This window comes from Neophocaena asiaeorientalis, unplaced genomic scaffold, assembly GCF_003031525.2.
Source record: "Neophocaena asiaeorientalis asiaeorientalis breed wild unplaced genomic scaffold, Neophocaena_asiaeorientalis_V1.1 scaffold396, whole genome shotgun sequence".
Lineage (NCBI taxonomy): Eukaryota > Metazoa > Chordata > Mammalia > Artiodactyla > Phocoenidae > Neophocaena > Neophocaena asiaeorientalis.
The window spans coordinates 2,742,144-2,760,383 of record NW_020172455.1 but is presented as its reverse complement, the minus strand read 5'-3'; the positions used below and the strand labels follow the sequence as shown (position 1 = coordinate 2,760,383).

General features: G+C 42.4%; 1 protein-coding gene across 1 annotated transcript in view; it reads right to left on the bottom strand.

Annotated features, from left to right (window-relative positions):
• The window catches only part of PDIA6 (protein disulfide isomerase family A member 6), a 31,290-nt gene that overhangs the window by 4,615 nt on the left and 8,435 nt on the right, over positions 1-18,240 (bottom strand). Inside the window, exons 2-11 of the mRNA XM_024737716.1 lie at positions 12,891-13,088; positions 9,589-9,646; positions 9,011-9,137; positions 5,796-5,902; positions 3,979-4,109; positions 3,469-3,583; positions 2,797-2,937; positions 1,939-2,023; positions 1,744-1,816; positions 451-609 (exon numbers count right to left, since the gene is read on the bottom strand). Coding sequence (XP_024593484.1) covers positions 451-609; positions 1,744-1,816; positions 1,939-2,023; positions 2,797-2,937; positions 3,469-3,583; positions 3,979-4,109; positions 5,796-5,902; positions 9,011-9,137; positions 9,589-9,646; positions 12,891-13,088 — 1,194 coding nt within the window. The remainder of the gene's footprint in view (positions 1-450; positions 610-1,743; positions 1,817-1,938; positions 2,024-2,796; positions 2,938-3,468; positions 3,584-3,978; positions 4,110-5,795; positions 5,903-9,010; positions 9,138-9,588; positions 9,647-12,890; positions 13,089-18,240) is intronic.

Sequence of the window (18,240 nt, the reverse complement as noted above, 5' to 3'; positions counted from 1 at the left end):
GGGGTGGTTTTTTTCCCTTTTGGGACTTTTTTTTTTTTTTTTTTTTTTAACATCTTTATTGGGGTATAATTGCTTTACAATGGTGTGTTAGTTTCTGATTTATAACAAAGTGAATCAGCTATACATATACATGTGCTCCCATGTGTCTTCCCTCTTGCGTCTCATATGAGACCTTTATGAGAATGAGGACAAGCCCAATGCCAAGTGCACAGAATGGCAAGGTGGCCCGAGAGGAGGAATGTACTAGTATCACTCACTAAGTAGAAGACTTCCACGGCACAGGAAGACGACTCCAAAGCTCTAATTTATAAACGTTAATTCTCTGAAATGGGAAATCCAAAACTATTCCATTTATTGCCTAGTCTATATAAATCTAGTTTGGAACCAATTACCACAATAGAACCAAACAAAGAGACAAAACAAAAACAACTCAAAGAAGCAAGGAATTACCTGAGAAACTCATTAATGCCTTGCTCACTGAACGATCCCTTCAGAAGAGCAAATTTCATCTTGCGTGCGTTAATAGCTGCCATGGCGGGGTACCCGAACCCTCCAATCCCCAGCGCATTCTCAAGTTCAGACTGGGCTCCGGCTTCTGTCCACAGCCACCTAGAAAAGCAGATTGGTTTTTAGGGCAAAGGTCCCTTTTGAGTTAGTCAGAACCTGACTAACAATTAAAGAACAAAAGATTACACATCCTTTGAATGAAACAGGTGAAAAAATAAATGAAAAATTCAAGATTAGTTTTTAAAATAACGTGTTCTAGATGTGCTCTGAAGTAACTACAGTTCCTCTCCTATGTTCCCTAGACCCTAACCCCGGAAGTCCCCCAAACAGACTGGTCTATCTCTAGGACTCTTTTTCCCCTCAGTCCCCAAAATACTGTCCAACAAACCTGATGAATTTTCTCTGTTACCTGAAATCCTACCAACGTCGTTTGGGTTATTAAGCACGTACTTTAGCAGTGTAACAACTTCTTTTTAGAAGTTAAGGATGCGCCATTATTTAATACATACAAAAATGCTCAACCACATCTCTGCCCTTGGGGCCTCCCGGGCTGTCCGGTCCCTGGTCGGGGTAAGATCCCGCATGCCCCGCAGAGAGGCCACAAGAAAAAAAAGGAGAAAACGCTCAAAAAACAAACCAAAAAAAGCTCTTCCCTCCACTCATACAAGGGAGAAGAATAAGGAACTTGGGCACGCAGCCTTCTGCAGGCACACAGTAAACACCTGCTGGACTAACGGAGGCGGTGTGAGGCCACTGTGAGAGGGACAGCAGGGACACGTGGTGCCTGGGACAGCAGCGGATACGGACGACATGGAGCAAAAAGATTATTAATACAATGGAAACAGAGACAAGCTTTGTTTTAAACATTTGCCTGCGTCCGGTCCTCACTCAGAGAGGGTACACACCTCTGCTTCTGCTTTCTTTATCTAGCCTTCAAGGCTGTGCTAGAATTGAACTCTGTCACTAATGGCGTTTTTGCCTGCTAGCCTAGAACCCAACCGCCATCAGAACACGATTCCTCTAAGAAAAAGTGTGCTGGGGTACAAATAAGCGTGTTATAAATAAGAGTCCTGCATGACTTCATTTCCTCCTAGGTGGTCAGTGTTTTTATATCCTAAATAGAAAAACATGCCAAAGTGAGCACAGGAACAGAGCCTACGGAAGACACAGAGGGAGCCGCTTTCGCACAGCGCTGCACTTTCCCACCCGGACGACACTAGAAGTTCGATAACTTACCCCCATATTTTCTTTTTGTATTTGTCTGCCAACTTCAGAAGAACTTCCAAGTAAGAATTTCTGCCTGCAGCTCCTGATGTAAACGGACAAAAAAATTTTAAGGTAAAAATAAAGGAATGGGTAAAATTAATCTGTCAATTAAGCATTCTCAGAGCGAGGAACACAGCACAACGAATGGAAAGCGGCGCACCATACCCGTGTCTAGAATATGCGGCAGCACAGCCACGACGCAGAGCTGGTACTCCTCGCACGCCTTCCTGGCGATGTCCTCGCTGAGGATCTGCGGGGCGCAGAAGACAGGGTGTTGGAAGGCCACGTGACACAAAGCCCAGAGGTAAGCTGGCGTGAGCGCCGTCACTCTCGTTAAGAGCAAAGCAACTCAAGAGCTAGATAAGCTTCTTCCCAAGTAACACTTCTGTGTGCGTTACAGAAACACCACGAGACGTTCTGTGAAGACTTCTGCTTTTACCCCTCAGCCATCTATCCTCGGTGGTGCTGAGGCATTTGTATATACACACGGTCAGAATACCTGCACGTAGCCTGGCTACGACATTTAGTCGTTTAGACAGATAAAAAAGACACATTTACACGTATCGTATATTTACATGAATTTGAGGCTCTCTGTGCCTGTGTCCCCATATTTAAAATGGAGATTAAAAACAGTATCTACCTCTAAGTGTTCAGAGGAGAATTAAATGAGGAAAGTCCACACAGACGCACCAGAACAGTGCTTGTCACATGGTCAGGTGCTCAAAGAACGTTAGCTAGTGTTTTGAGAACGATAAATGAAAGAATGGATTCGTTCTATCTTTAAGACGCTAAGGTACACTTCTGCTCACAGTGCGATTACTTTGGCACTAAAACTTATGACGGGCAGCCATTTTCAGACAAGTTTTCCCCATCTGAAAGTACAAAAACACTCTAAAGAGAGATTTTAAAAGAGAAGAGAAAGAGCTTATTGGAAAAGACAGCAAGCTATTACTGCTTTAATATCCTCTATCATCAGCCTGGAAAAGCTTCCCTTACTACAAGTAATTGAAGAGGTTTAATTACCTCAAGGAGCTCAGGAGGCGGGGCGTTATCAGAAAACAAATCCAGGGCCCGGGAAACGATGTCGGATCTCGTCCGTCCCCCATCATAATCCACAGGAGACTCGCCTTTCTGAAATATCTTGATTGTAGGAAATCCCCTAATCTATTAAAAAATATCAGAGTACAAATCAAATTACCATTTCATAAGAAATAAGATCTTTATGGTTTCTAAAACTACCTTATAGGTAATTTAATGTAACAAAAATATTCCCTGGCCTGCATCGATGTGTAAGGGACAGCACACAGAGGTCTGTTAATCAGGGGGTTTTAACAGTCTCACTGCCAGGCTTAGCCGAATCTTATTCAAACCCTGGATATATACTTAACACAGTCTATGTGCTCTAGAACAAATGAACCAACTTCAAAAGCTGTACGAATAACCTGCGAAAGCTCGGGCTCACATTAAACACACAGGTAGTGCGATACTGAAAACAAAACAAACAAAACTAAAAAGCCCCCAACAGTCTTGAGTGCCAGATTCACTTGTTACAACAGTAAAACGATTTAATTTCGTCATTACAAAACGGCTAGCCTCCCCCCTCCCACGTCCTAGAGAGCCCAGGAGCACCAGACGGTGTAGCAGGTGAAAACACAGGGCACCTCACAAAGACACCAGCCTCGTAAGCACACGCACCTCGTATCGGCTGGCTAGAACCTGGTTCACGGTGGCGTCCACAGCTGCGAGTTTCACTTTTCCTTTCGTTTGCTCTTTTACCTCTGTAGCTGCCGCAGCCCATTCTGGCTCTAGACTGTAGAAAAAGACCTGCGCTTTAAAAGTGTATTTTAACTGTAGGCACAAATACTTTAACTGGTGTGTGCATTTCTGCCCAATCCGGTTAAATCACACTTGGGAAACACTGTGTGTAGCTTTACGAAAGGCATGATGCCCCCTTCACATTCACTTCCTGGTCCTTCGTCCACCACGCCCCCCAAATCTGGATGCCGGCTCCCTGTTAATCACTGAAAATATGACAAGAGGAAACACTCGGCCCTAATGCCAATGTTTAACATTCACTCGGAGCCGGAGCTTTTGGGGAGGAGATCCTGGAGGTTACCGATGACCCGATTCAGCTCTTTCAAAGTGAGCCACGTGGACAGACTAAAAGCACCTGACTTAAAAAAGCACCTGGTACAAAGCACTTACTTTTTGCAGTGTCCACACCAAGGAGCATAGAACTCAACCATCCAAACATCTTCACTGTCAAGAACACTCTTATCAAAGGTGTCGTCCGTCAGCTCAATCACGTCCTTCTTACTTGAACTGTCACTTCTACCCTGTCATTTGTGACATTAAACCTTAAGTTACAACTTGGCCCAAACGAACACTAATCCTATTCTAAATATATGTATAACAATGATCATTTCTACAACTTAAAAGTTTTGAGTTCTTTCAGCTGAAAACTATTTTACTCAGATTGGGGACATTCCTTAATATTATTCTTTGTACTTGGCAAGCGGTATTTACTTTCAAACAATTCGCAGTACACTCAGTGTAATATGGAACGTGTATCTGAACTCCACCCCCCCTGCTATCTTCATTAAGAGAAACCTCAGCATGGCTCAAAGAACCACCTTGATAACACCATTCTAATTCAGAACAGCGCCGGTTCATCCCAGGACATCCAGTTAGTACCTCTTCATAAAGTCCCTACCATTTAAGAAAGCTAAAAATAACATTTAATCCTTTTATCTTTTCAAAGAGTTTTCTTCAGTGCTAAACCCACAAAGCAGTCAGAATCGATACAATGCTTTCCGTTGCCTGGGCCAAAAGCCATGGGGGTAGGAAAGACAACTGTGCTCATTAAATGTCTAAGTCTGAAATAAAAGGCAAAATCATGAAATCTCTGGTAAGCTCTGAGCCTGTCTAAAGAAGCTAGTCTCACTGGCCTCCTGAAAGAGTGAAGGGCTGTGTGTACACACGCAGGCAGACCTTGGAGATACTGCGGGTTCGGTTCCTGACCACTGCAATAAAGTGAGCATCGCAATAAAGCAAGTCACACGAATGCTCTGGCCTCCTGGTGCACATAAAGGTTATGTTTGCACTATACTGTAGTCTAGTAAGTGTGTACTAGCATTGTATCTAAGAGACAAGGACCGCACAGTAATCAGAAAGTACTTCAGTGCCGAAAAATGCTAACCCTTATCTGAGCCTTCAGCAAATCATAATCTTTTTGTAATAGTAACACCAAAGATCACCGACCAAGATCACCATAAATATAATGAAAAACTTTGAAATATTGCAAGAATCATCAAAATGCGACAGTGAGCAAATGCTGCTGGAAAAATGGCACCAAGAGGCTTGCTCGACACAAGGTCGCCACAGACCTTCACTCTGTAGAAAGTGCAACACAACGAGGTGTGCCTGTGTGTACCAGGGAGAATTCAATGCCTTTGCACAAGAACGTAACTACGCCACATTTCACACACGGGAATCTGTAATACCAACCCAGAGAACAGGAATCTTCTTCCCTGTCCATTTATGTAAAGATGCCCAGGGATTTCAGCTTGATTGCCACAGACACGGGCCAGGAGGTCATACAAATTTCATCCACGTTTGCCCAAAGCTGACCTGGAGTAGAGCTGGTCTCCCTCTCTCCACTTTGGAACTACAAACGCCATGGAAGCCAGATTCCCACTCCCACAGACTGGGGCTCTTTCTTCCACTGTAGGCCAAACTCTTGTACTTCGGCCCTGGGCCAAGGAAGCCATCTCGGGCCGTGGTTCCTGGCCTGCGGCTGTGGCGGATGCCCTAGGACTGGCTATGGCAACAGTGATTCTGAGGGGCCACGCGAGTAGGCTGGGTGTCTGACTCCCTTTTGGAGGGAGTCAACCTCCTATTACTTTTTAACCAAAAGTCCACCAATTTAAAATATTTTAAGAAGTAATTATCTTCTACGCGGAGTTTACAGTCAGGCTTAAAGATCATGCCACATTAAAAACTGACATTATACACAGCCTTACTTGTTTTCCAGAACTATATCCACCACTCCTGCCCCCAAGGCGGCCCTTTACGAGCTGGCGCAGAGCACCGAGAGCAGCGTCTACGATGGCTTCACCAGTTCTGCCACCTATGGGAAGACAACGGGCCATCAAGTGAGCAGGGGCGGGCGGGCTGGGAGCCTACATCGGATGCTACCTGAAGACGTGAACCTTTACATACCTGTCAGCTTCATCTGATGTTCAAACAGACCTAACACCACGTGTATCTTTAAGACAGCCAGTTTCCTCCAGAACGTATTTCCTGCTAGACTTTACGCTGGGAAAAACTAAACCCTCTTCTTCAGTGTTAGGTTGTTAGTGTGAACGAGGACATTCTGCTCACCCATAAGTGCCATCTACTATTGGGAACAGGTCACAAATGTTTACTGAATGTATAACACGTACACAGATGAAAAAGAAGGCTATCTAGCTGAGAGAGCAGGGGAAATTTCTAAACACAAAGCACCAAATGAGGCAAATGGAAAAACTATTTCTATGAGGTAATAAGAAGTAGGATACGAGGGGTCCGAAGCTAAGAAACTGGAAAGCAATCCACTGTTTTCTACCTTGCTTAAAACACTTATTTTGGGCTTTTAGGTTCTGTAGCTGAACTTACTCCTAATACAGGAAGTAACAAGCCCCGTATTAAAGATAGTGACAATAGCCTTTGGAAGTTTACCAAAAACTATGTGCTCAAGAAGAAGTTAGGGGACTATTATATGGATAATATATGCCTTGAGACTATCTTCAGAGTTTAAAGGCAAAACTAACAAAATCTTTTTAGAAAGTTTCTTCTTTCTTCTCCTTTCTTAAAAATAGAGTTTTCTAATCAAACTGCCCAGGAAGAGATTAAAAACTTCTGAGAACGCTTCAGACTTGACATTAGAAAGAAAATACACAATAGCAGCATTCGGAGTGTGTTCAGATCATCCTGCACTACATCCTGGCTGAGATTACCAAGTATGTCACTTCCTGAGACAGAAAGGCAAGACCTCAACATAAAACTGCCTTCTGCTCCTTACCTACTGCAGACACCTCCACTTTCTGAACCAGTGCCCCTTCCACCACCAATCTCCACCTGGAAATATACCAAATCAAGAAAAACACTAGGGGGACTTCCCTGGTGGCACAGTGGTTAAGAATCCACCTGCCAATGCAGGGGACACGGGTTTGATCTCTGGTCCGGGAAGATCCCACATGCCATGGAGCAACTAAGCCCATGCGCCGCAACTACTGAGCCTGTGCTCTAAAGCCCACGAGCCACAACTACTGAGCCCACGTGGCACAACTACTGAAGCCCGCACGCCTAGAGTCCGTGCTCCGTAACAAGAGAAGCCACCGCAATGAGAAGCCTGTGCACCGCAACAAAGAGTAGCCCCCGCTCGCTGCAACTAGAGAAAGCCTGCGCACAGCAACGAAGACCCAACGCAGCCAAATAAATATCTTTTTTAAAGTGAAAATATAAAAAAAAAAAAGAGAAAAAAAAAGAAATACACTAGGGAAAAAGACAGAGAGGGTTCTCTCACTCTAGACCAAGGGTGAGCCAACTGTTCCTGCAAAAGACCAAACAGTTATTATTTTCATCTTTGCAGGCCATACTGCTGCAGCTACTCAATTCTGCTGTTTTAGTGTGAAAGTAGGCATAGACCATGTGAATGAACAAGTGTGACTGTGTTTTGAAAAACTTCATTTACAAAGACAAGCAGCAGGACAAACGCTAACCCCTGCTCTAAACATTCCATTTTTACAAGTTAGCAAAATGAACAAATTATATTCCAAAGCAGAAAAGCAGGTGGTTAGTCAGAAAAATGAAACTGAAAAATGAAACTGATCATCTTATGGAACTTTAGAGCTGGGGAGTCTAGGAGAAATGATGTGTCTAAGGCCTCATCCCCAAGTATTTTGACCCCCATCTCGGTGAGGTACCAACCACACCGACATTTACCAAGTTACATGCTTTACATGTACTATTTCAGTAAAACTTCCAGTAGCCTAAAACAGATTTTCACATCCCCATTTTACAACCAAGAAGCAGATCCAGAGAGATAAGGTATTCTGTTTAGCCAGCAGTTAAACCCAGGCCAGGCTGTCTTCAAAGCTCACGCTATGGTTTCTCTGCTCCCTTCACATTCCCTTTTCTGAGAATGTTTTCTCAATCCGCTGGATACAATGCAGGACACCAAGTACAGATGAGACAACAGTCACTCTGTTTTTATCGTGATGCTGATTCTCCCCCGCTCCAACCCTGAAAACTTGTTCTTCTCACATAAAGCAAAACCTAAGATTTCAGACTCTAAGTTTAGTCACTTACATGCCCCTTGTAACAAAATCTTTTTAAAAAAAAGATCAAATGAGCCATAATTTAAACTTTAAATACATTACGCCCAATACTTTTATTGGACCCTGGGTATGGCTCAACTTAGCAATTCTGACTGTCTTAAATATGATGCTTTGTGACATCTTAAATAACAGGCGATTCTGTAAAAGAACAGGGAGTCTGAGCCAAGATCCTCTGCCCACTTGCCTCAGTGACTCACAGCAGATACAACTGACCACTGTCTATAAAATGAAGAACTTGTGGGACTTCTTTATTATCAATAGTTCAAAAGATTAAATAATAGCTTTAATATTCAGATACTATACATGTTTACAAGGCATAAAGATTCACGGGCAAAATACTCCATAGTAATAGCAATAGTTTAAACTGACTTCCAAATTACAGGACTCTTCTTTTTCCACGCTGATATGCTAGACCCGCCCCAGTGAAGGGACGAGCAATCAGAGCAAGAAAACACTTGCAGATCTTTTCAAATATTAAGTAATTACAGAAACTTATTAAATGTTAACTAACTATAAAATATTCAGTAACTAGTATCTTTTAAAAACTGTAACGAAAAAGAGGGAAGCACGAAACATCACTACTCTCCCATTGCTAAGCCCGTGGGCCTAACCTAGTATAAACAGTAACAAAAAAACTTTTACCTGTTTGACACATATTAAATCTTTAGAGCAACCCAGAAGAGGTAGGAATTACTCTATACCATTTGACAGATAAGGAAATTCAGGCACGAAGAGGGTGAGAAACTTGCAGGTAGCAGGGCCAACAGGTTAGAGAGTCCCAGGTTCCCTATTTTCTACCTACCTGCTCAAATTAAAATTCCAACCAATGGAATGAAGTAATTAGGAAAAGTCCTTACCCTGATAATCTTCTGGTTGGTTTTTATTAGATCCAAAAATCTTAATGGTAGGAAATCCCTGAACGCCATATTGACCTCCCAGGGACTGATGTTTATCTGCGTCAACTGCACCAACTTTTACAACATCCTGTGCAAACATAAAAGAAATATCTATTTTTCTTTCAACCAGAGCAGATTCCACAAGAACCCATCATCTGATGATGTAGACTCAGAGACAAGATAGTAAAGGGCCAGGTTCCATTTGTCAACAGAATCAATGAGAACTTTAGCCTGGGAAACCATTCCTAAATGGAAAGCTGGGCAACATGCAAGTCAGCCTGTGAGGAAACTGTGCAGCTCCCAGAATCAGCACGGCTAAGCATAATTATGCCATTTAACTGGGCAACAGAATTAATAAAAGCAGACGAGATAAAAATTAGAATGTACAGTATCCCTTTGCTCCCTACATAATTTTGGCACCAGAACAAGAGTAGTGGGCTTCAATATGCAAATTATCTTCCTATTGTACATTAAGCCCATTTGCTTAATTAAACTTATTTTAACATACACAGGTGAATGTGGACATCTCAGAAACTCACTTTTAATGCAGTTGCTACTTTCTTCCATTCTGGTGTTAACCTTTGGCAGTGGCCACACCTTTCAGGGGATGAAAACACAAAGGCAACAGTTAAGTCCTTGATTCCCAATTCAAGAAACATTCACCAACAGTCTACTGAGTGACATGCACTGAGGGTGGGGACCTGCAGGGAGAAGAGCACTAAAAAAACATGATCGGTGACCTGAAGGAACTCACTGTCCTGATTTTACTATGATCCTCTTTCATATCATAATAAAAAAGCTTCCAAATTACTGCTGAGTTAAAGTGTATTTAAACAGTTTAAACAAACACTATCATTCATAACTCTCTCCCTGAGTGGAAACTTTAGTGTTTATCTGGTCAAATGTGCCTCTCGTGTGGTCCCAGTTGTATGGCTTAGCGAAGTGCAGGTTCTTGGGCCCCAAGAAACCAGAGTTCCTAGAGAAGGGTTTCAGGAACCTGTATTTTAATAAGTTCTACTAGTGATTCTTAAACCTATTAAGGTTTGATTTAGTCCCTGATCTAGTCCAAACTTTTCATTTTATAGATGAGGCAACTGTTTTAGAGTCTAGATCTCCAGTGCCTAAATCTCAACGTTCTTTGGCTCCCACAAGCAGCTTGTAGAGGTAAAAATGCACATGTAGTTCCAATTTAGTATGGCTAACAAGTGAAAAGCACTTGATACTGCAAGGTGGTGATAAAAGAACACGAATGAGTGACAGTCACATGAACACAAGAAAGAATAATCTTAATCTTTTAGGTACCAGTACTTGAAAAGAATTATCGTGAAATATAACACACACAGAAAACTGCTTTTAAACATTATATATACAGAAAACTGTTATGTTTAAATCAGTCATCGAGGTTATAGGTAGCTGTATTATTTTCATCATTGTATAATACCCATTGTATGAAGACAGCATAGCTAGTTTATCTATATAGGTGACTTTTTCCTTTTTTAAACAAAGTATATTTTCTTCTAATTAAGTCTCTAAGGATCTAATGAGCCAATGCCACGTGCCAACACCACGATGAGCACTCTTCATACAGGATTTCATTTAATCAGCACAACCACCCTGCAAGCAGGCTTTGTCATTTTCATTTTACAGATGATGAAACAGAGCCTGAGAAGTTAGGAAACCCTCCCAATACCACCCAGTGACAAAGCTGCCTGACAGGTTTTCCTGGCTCCAGATCCCACATTCTTAATCACTATGTAACATCACCTTTCATAGGGGCTTAAGCTTATTCCAATATTTTATTTTATTTATTTATTTCTGGCTGCATTGGTCTTCATTGCTGTGCACGGGCTTTCTCTAGTTACGGCGAGTGGGGGCTGCTCTTCGTTGTGGTGCACCGGCTTCTCACCGAGTGGCCTCTCTTGCTGCGGAGCACAGGCTCCAGGCGTGCAGGCTTCAGTAGCTGTGGCGCACGGGCTTAGTTGCTCCACAGCATGTGGGATCTTCCCGGACCAGGGCTCGAACCCGTGTCACCTGTGTTGGCAAGTGGATTCTTAACCACTGCGCCACCAGGGAAGTCCAGTCCAATATTTTAAAAGTCAGGATCTTTCAGCAAAACGTCCTGAAATGCTGATCCTACACACTACATATACAGTGTGTTTTGCTATTTAGGTGAGCTACTTAGAAGTCCACAAGTCAAAATTTTACAGGACTTTGTATCTCTTTAATTTCAATTTATTCTAATGAAATAAGGACTCAAATCGGAGATTGTCAGAGTATATACCCCCTTCAATTCCAATGTGAAGCAATGTAAAGACAGATCAAAATGCCACAAATATAAATATAGCAGCACACCCTGTAACTCAAGCGTTCTTCAACTGGGGTCTAAGAATCCCCAAAGGACTGGTGGATAAAAATTGAGGGGCTCTGTGAACTTTGATGGGGAAAGAAAAAATCCTCTATTTTCATTAACCTGTAATTGAAATTTAGGATTTCCTTCAGTTATAAACATTAACATATCATAGTTGGTTAGTACTTGTGACTGTCACAAATAAAAATCAGAGCTATTTTCTTATCACCACTATAGTTGTTGCAGGTATCTTTAAACATCATTTATGTTCACCACTGTTTCAGTATTATGGTAGCTAGCTGTTAGATGTTGGTATTTACGTTCCAGTAAATGAGTAGTACATAATCATATCAAGATTTATTTTGCTATTTTAATAATGTTATTCCAACATTTTAGGTTTCCTTTGTGATCCTATAGCCTTTATTTTATACATGTGTATTTGTTGGTTTTTTGTTTTGTTTCCGTTAAAGGTTTTAACTACATAAACAATACTGCATTTTGACTGCACAGATGACCCTTGAATAACATGGGGGTTAGAAGTGCTGACCCTCTGCAGTGGATAATCTGCATGTAACTTTACAGTCAGCCCTCTGTATCCATGGATTCAACCAACAGTGGATTGTGTAACACTGTAGTACAAATTTGTTGGAAAAAAAAAAAATCCACATGTAAGTGGACTTGGCGCAGTTCACACCTGTGCTGCTCAAGGGTCAGCTGTATGAAACTGGGCGCTATTAATTTCAACGGTAATTACAAGTTTGTTCCCTGCCCCAGAAACAGATGTAAGGAAGAGAAGAGCTTTTAAATCAAACCAAATTTTCTAATTACATATTTTTGGAAGCAACCCTCTTCAAGAAACAAAATGGAGTCAACCACTGGTTCTTCCCTTTCCTTTGCCCAATATTCTCTCTGCATAAAATCAATTTCCCAGGCTTCCCTGGTGGCGCAGTGGTTGAGAGTCCTCCTGCCGATGCAGGGGACACGAGTTCGTGCCCTGGTCCGGGAAGATCCCACATGCCGCGGAGCGGCTGGGCCCGTGAGCCACGGCCGCTGAGCCTGCGCTCCGCAACGGGAGAGGCCACAACAGCGAGAGGCCCGCGAACCGCAAAAAAAAAAAAAATTAATTTCTCTTCCATCTTCACCCCACTTACCTCATCATAAAGATGTATCTTCCTAAAATTATACGGGTTTTTTCCTTCCTTCTTTCTTGCAACTATTAGCTACTTCTACCATTTTTTTTGGTCATTGGCTCAATCTCTGCACCCTTTAACAGACTCAATCAACAGTTTCCCTCTCCTCTACCTCTTTTATTTATTTATATTTTGCCGTTATGAGATCTATTCTTATTAGTATTACATGGATGTATCCTCTACCTCTTAAACAATCAGTAAACTAGGTAAACGAGATGGCTGAATAAAATTACATTTTTATGTAGTATTTTTCTTAATTTTATAAAGTACCATAAATAACTGACAACTATTTTATAATACTTACCATGGAGCATAGAATTCTACAAGCCACAAACTATCACTCTGAATAACTTCTCGGTTGAAGTTTGACGGAGTTAATTCGATTACATCATCACTAGACGAATACAGACCATTAACTGCTATAAAGAGGGTACAGCTCATCAGACCTGGAGTAACAACAAAAAGCACACCATCAACATCAAGGTTCACGCTGACAGGAAACCTGGGCCACCAAAGTCCTTTTCAACTGACCAAGGCCCTTCACAGAGGACAGCCTGGGTCAGCTCTCTCCTAACCCCCTTCTCCCCAACTCCCACCCCCAGCCTGGCTGCTGCTGTAGCCCCTGGAATTTGAGACTCCCCTGGTGCAGTGCTGAACAAGGTAACAGACAGCCCACACCCTCACCTCTTGAGCTGCCTTGGGACTAGATTTAAATACTCTTCTTAGTGCTTTTCCTACACTAACACCTTCATTCTGTACAACCACACTCTATGAGGCAGTACTATTGTCACCGTTTTATGGGCAAGGGCACTGGAAAATGGGGAAGTTACATCTAGCTCTGTGACCTTGGATAATCCACATGGTATTTCTTGTGTTATTCAGCTGCAGTATTAGCACGCTATCTTTATTAAAGCTTATTGATGGGAAAAATAATTATTTGCCTCCCCTACTAGACTGTGACTCTCTTAAGGGCAATGACTGTTTAAATATTTTTCTTTCTACTAACACTATCCATGGCACATCATCAGGCACTCACAGTGTTGCAGGATGAGCTCCGAAAGAATGTTCATGTGAACAGTCTTATAAAGGAAGGACAGAGAGTCTGTATCATTAATAGCATAGTTTAGCCACACTGTGGACCAAGTGTATTTTTGTTGCTACTCTGGGAACTTACATGCAGATTATAACAATTACATAGAAAAACAAGTTCTGAATATTTTAAAAACCCAAGTTTTCTGAATTGGTAATGTCAGAATTTTACCTCCTTTAAATTTGTCTGTGTATGTATACACAGACACACAACATAAATTATATATGAAATTATATAAAATATATAATTTGCTTTCTAACTGCATTGTCTAATATCTCCAGAATAATGCTAAATAACAGAACGTTTTTTACTTTAATAGGTATATTTTTCCATTTGCTAGCTTTTGGGTTGAAACAGATAAACTTAATGATATTAAAGAAACTTCTATTACTTTCTTTTCAGCATCTATGAAGATGACCATATAATTTCCTTCTTTTAATCTCTTGATGCAAAGAATTATAAGAGACTCACCTGTCTTCTAAGAAAGCATGTGTGTATATGCCATCTTAGTCACAGTTTCACATGCTTACTTTGTAAACAGAATTTGGGAGATTTCAAATGGAACTTTTTGAACAACCCAATGGTAAACTTCTTCTGGAATAAGTGTATACTGGTGTTAATTGTTCTACTGCTAAATCCTCCACCTTATACTTACAAGGCACTTTGAATTTTTAAATCACTTTCAAAGCACTTTGAATTTTTAAATCACTTTCAAATGCATTGGATCCACTTGATTTTGCACAGCACTACTAACGAGAACGTGGGAATCATCCCTATTTTGTAAATAAGGAAACAAGGGCAGATAGAGAGCAAGCGGCCCGTCTGTGGTCACACATATAACTGGGAGAGCAGCTCCCTGACTTCTACTTCCAAGCTCTACCCATTAAACCATGTTGTCTTTTTAGTGTTCAAGATAAAAATGTTCAGTATGCCATGGGCATGAATAACAATGACACTGTTTGAGAACACTGCCTTTGAATGATAGACATGACTAGTATTGCAGGAACTTAACTGTGGACCTTACTAAGGGTGATGTGAAGCCACTAAAGGGTTATCATGCAGGGGGTATGATCAGATTTGCTTTCTATAGAGTATTCTGGCTGCAATGTGGACAGTGGATGGAGAATTATCAGGAGAGTGGTTTCACATAAACCAGGGGAAAGACGGAATGAGCAACAGTAACAAAGGCTACTGGGAGGTGAAGTAGGAACGACTGCAAACTGTCCACTGGATATAATGACAGAGAGGTCACTGGGGTCCCGGGCAGTTGAGGTACAGTAGTGAAAGTAAGCAGCAGTCAGGCTGCACAGGGCTGGAGAGAGCAGGAGGGGACAAGCTGTGAAAATCACACAATAACTCTTTAAACAAGTTTCTTAGAAAGAGCAGGAGACAGTAAGAAAATGGGGGATAGAAGGAAGCTTTCTTTTTAAAGATGGGAGTGAGCTGAGCACAAAGTGAAGAAATACGTGGAGGGAGAGGCTAAAGTACAGGGAATAATGTAACAAAATGCCTGAATTAGGAGGCTGGGAGGGAACCCAGAGTCGGTGAGGTGGGTAGCTTGCAACCGAAAGATCTCACCTTCCATCTCAAGAGGTGGGAAAGGGTGTGGATGGAGGTCGAGCCAAACAAAGTGAGGCTCCCTTGCTAACTGCTGTGCAACATGGCAGCCGCTGGCCACACGTGGCTGCCCCAAACTGAGGTGTGCTGTAGGTGTAAACAGCACACCAAATCGCAAAGACTTGGTGGGGGAAAAAAGTAAATTATCTCATTAATATTTCTGATATTGATTTCCTCTTGAGGTGATATTTTAGATATACTGGATAAATATATATTAAAATTAATCTCACCTACTTCTTTTTGTCTTTTTAAATGTGGCTACTAGAAAATTTTAAATTACACACAAATTTGGCGTTATATTTCTACTGGATGGTGCTGCAGGAAAGATTACAGAGTTTGACATATTTAATAAAGCAAGTAAATCAAGAACCTAAGCAGAGACAGTCCTAATTCTGAGTAAGCGTGAGAGGAAGACTGGTCTTAGAAAATCCGCTATGGAGATCTACTACGTTTAAAGACGTTTATCTTCTTTAAAAAAAAATCTGTATGAATTATTAGTTTTTCAATATACTGAGCTCCTTGTGAAAGTTTCAAAAATGAGAAAACCCAAAAAAAGAAAAACTATCAACAGTCCCACCAGAATGAACTAATATTTTGGTGGGTACTCTTAACTAACATATCTACACTATACAGAGGCCTAAAAATTTATATAAATGTGATCTTACTACATACATTCCCTTCTGTAACCTTTTTTCACTCAAAATAAGTTACATTTTCTACATAAGTAATTATGGATTACCCATTACCCCCCATGTAACCATTTTTAATGGCTGTATCATGTTCCTAATCCACTACTGACATAATTTGACGGTCTCCATTTTTTTTCTGTTAACAGGCCAATGCTAAAAATTCTAACACTGCTTCCCTCCTCAAATAAATATGATTTCTTTAAGAGAAAATCTTACAAGGGGAATGGGGTATGGCTAACATTTTGATATATGTATCTGTCCAAGTACCCTCCAAAAACTGCCAGCTTAACTAAGAATAACGCTTACACAGCACTGTGTACCAGTAGCTCATCTACTCTATGTGGTGTGTACCATCACGCCCATTTTTAGCACAGGACTTGGAGACCAGAAAAGGTAACTTGCCTAAGGCCACATAATTAGAAAGAGTACCTTGCTATGCAACCCCAAATTTTAACCAAAGGACTGGAGCCTACAGGAGTATAACCCCAGGAGCGGCATTCTATGGCCTGTGGCAGGAGAATTGCCTTCTTTCCCTCCTCATGCCAATCAGGGACAGCAATAAACAATGTACTCTCCTCCTCACCCACGTCAAAGGATGAACCATGACTGTTTACCTCAGGAATGGGCCTCCTTTCTGTACAAAGATGGTCATGCCTAATGGCACTCAGTAGAACATGAACTTGAGCTTTTCCCCCCCCAGTAAGGGGGCTGGACTTTTCTTATCTATAAAGTGGCCTGGTTCTCACAGGAGCATTCCCTCCTCATAAATGGCTGTCAGTGGAAATGTCTTGATAAAGGTTCAAGACCTAAGTTCCTTAGAAGGCAGTAAGACCTAGTAGGGTTACAAGGAAATCAAACATGCTACTCAGAAAAGCATCAGAAAAAGTACAAATTCCAACAGCTGAAAAGTAGTCAGCAACTACCCCCACAAAACCCCTCAGCCCACTTAAGATGATAAAGTAGGTCAAGGATGACCAATACTGTTCTGTTTCTAAAACTCACATGGCCATTCCACTCGCTGATAACGAGCACCGACGGAAACCGGAACACCCAAGGGTCTAGAATCTATGTGAGCAGATGATTTTGCCATCTGTGGCCTCCCATGATTCCTCCAGGGTAGTAAAGGATGTTATAAATCCACGTCACTAACATCTCTGTCCCACACCTGCTAGCAAGAGTACATGGTCCCAAAGCACTCATCCAGAAACCGAGAGGGCGCCCCAAAAGGCTGACTACATTTATTATAATAATGAATTAATTGTAAGAATCCTACACTCTTTCACAGCCCTGTCTGAAGTCACTCGCAGGCAACTGAACAGAAACTAAGTTCTTTCCCCCTCATCTATTCTCTCTACGGTAATATGGCAAATATTTCTAATACGGCAAATATTTCGATCTTGTTTACTCTCTTTAGACATATAAATTCCTTAATCCTGAGAACAACCCTATGGAGTACTAGCCCAGAGTGGTTAAGTAACTAGCTCCCAGCCACACAGCTAGTAGATGTGGGGGTGACGGAGAGGGGGACTCAAACCCTGCTATCTGGATCCACAGTGTTCAGGTATCCACTGTCAGAGCACCTTGGCTGGGACCAAGGGGAGCCCAGGAAGGAACGGGATCCTCAACCACACTACTGTAGTCTCTAAAACTGACATTTACGTAAGTCCAGAAAGTCTGGGTTCAATTTGGTTGTTAGAAGTGCAACCACATTTAAAGTGCTCTTGCATCGTAAGACCCGCTTTAGGAAGGATTTATTTCAGGACCGGGTTTTGATAGTTCAGGTTTTTTTACAAGTGGGAATTCCATAAAACAGGTGGTGAGGACAACTTTCAGTGTGAGAAGCCCGTGACTCTCCCGCACACACTCGAGGCCCAGAACAAGGTCCCCCTGCTAGGTGGCCCCCCAGTACCCAACCTCGGCCAGGGATCAGCCATAGACGGTCTCTGGGCTCAAAAGCAGCTCCCGGCCTTCGCTCACACCCGGCCCACCCAACGCCGCCCCTTCACCGGAGCCCGGCACCGGCCACTCGGCCCCACGCTAGGAGCTGTCCCAGGCGCCCTGGGTTCGAGCCCGGTCTCGGGGCTCCCGCCTCCGGTCGCGCTCGCGCACACGCTCCTCCCGGATGGGAGGAAGTCGCCCCCGCCAAGGGCGCCCTCATCTCCCCACGCGCCCCGCACTTCTGCCCGAGGGCCCGCGCAGGGGGCTCCGGCCAAGAGCAGCCCCAGTCCCCGGAGCTCCCCCAGAGCCCCAGGGGCTTC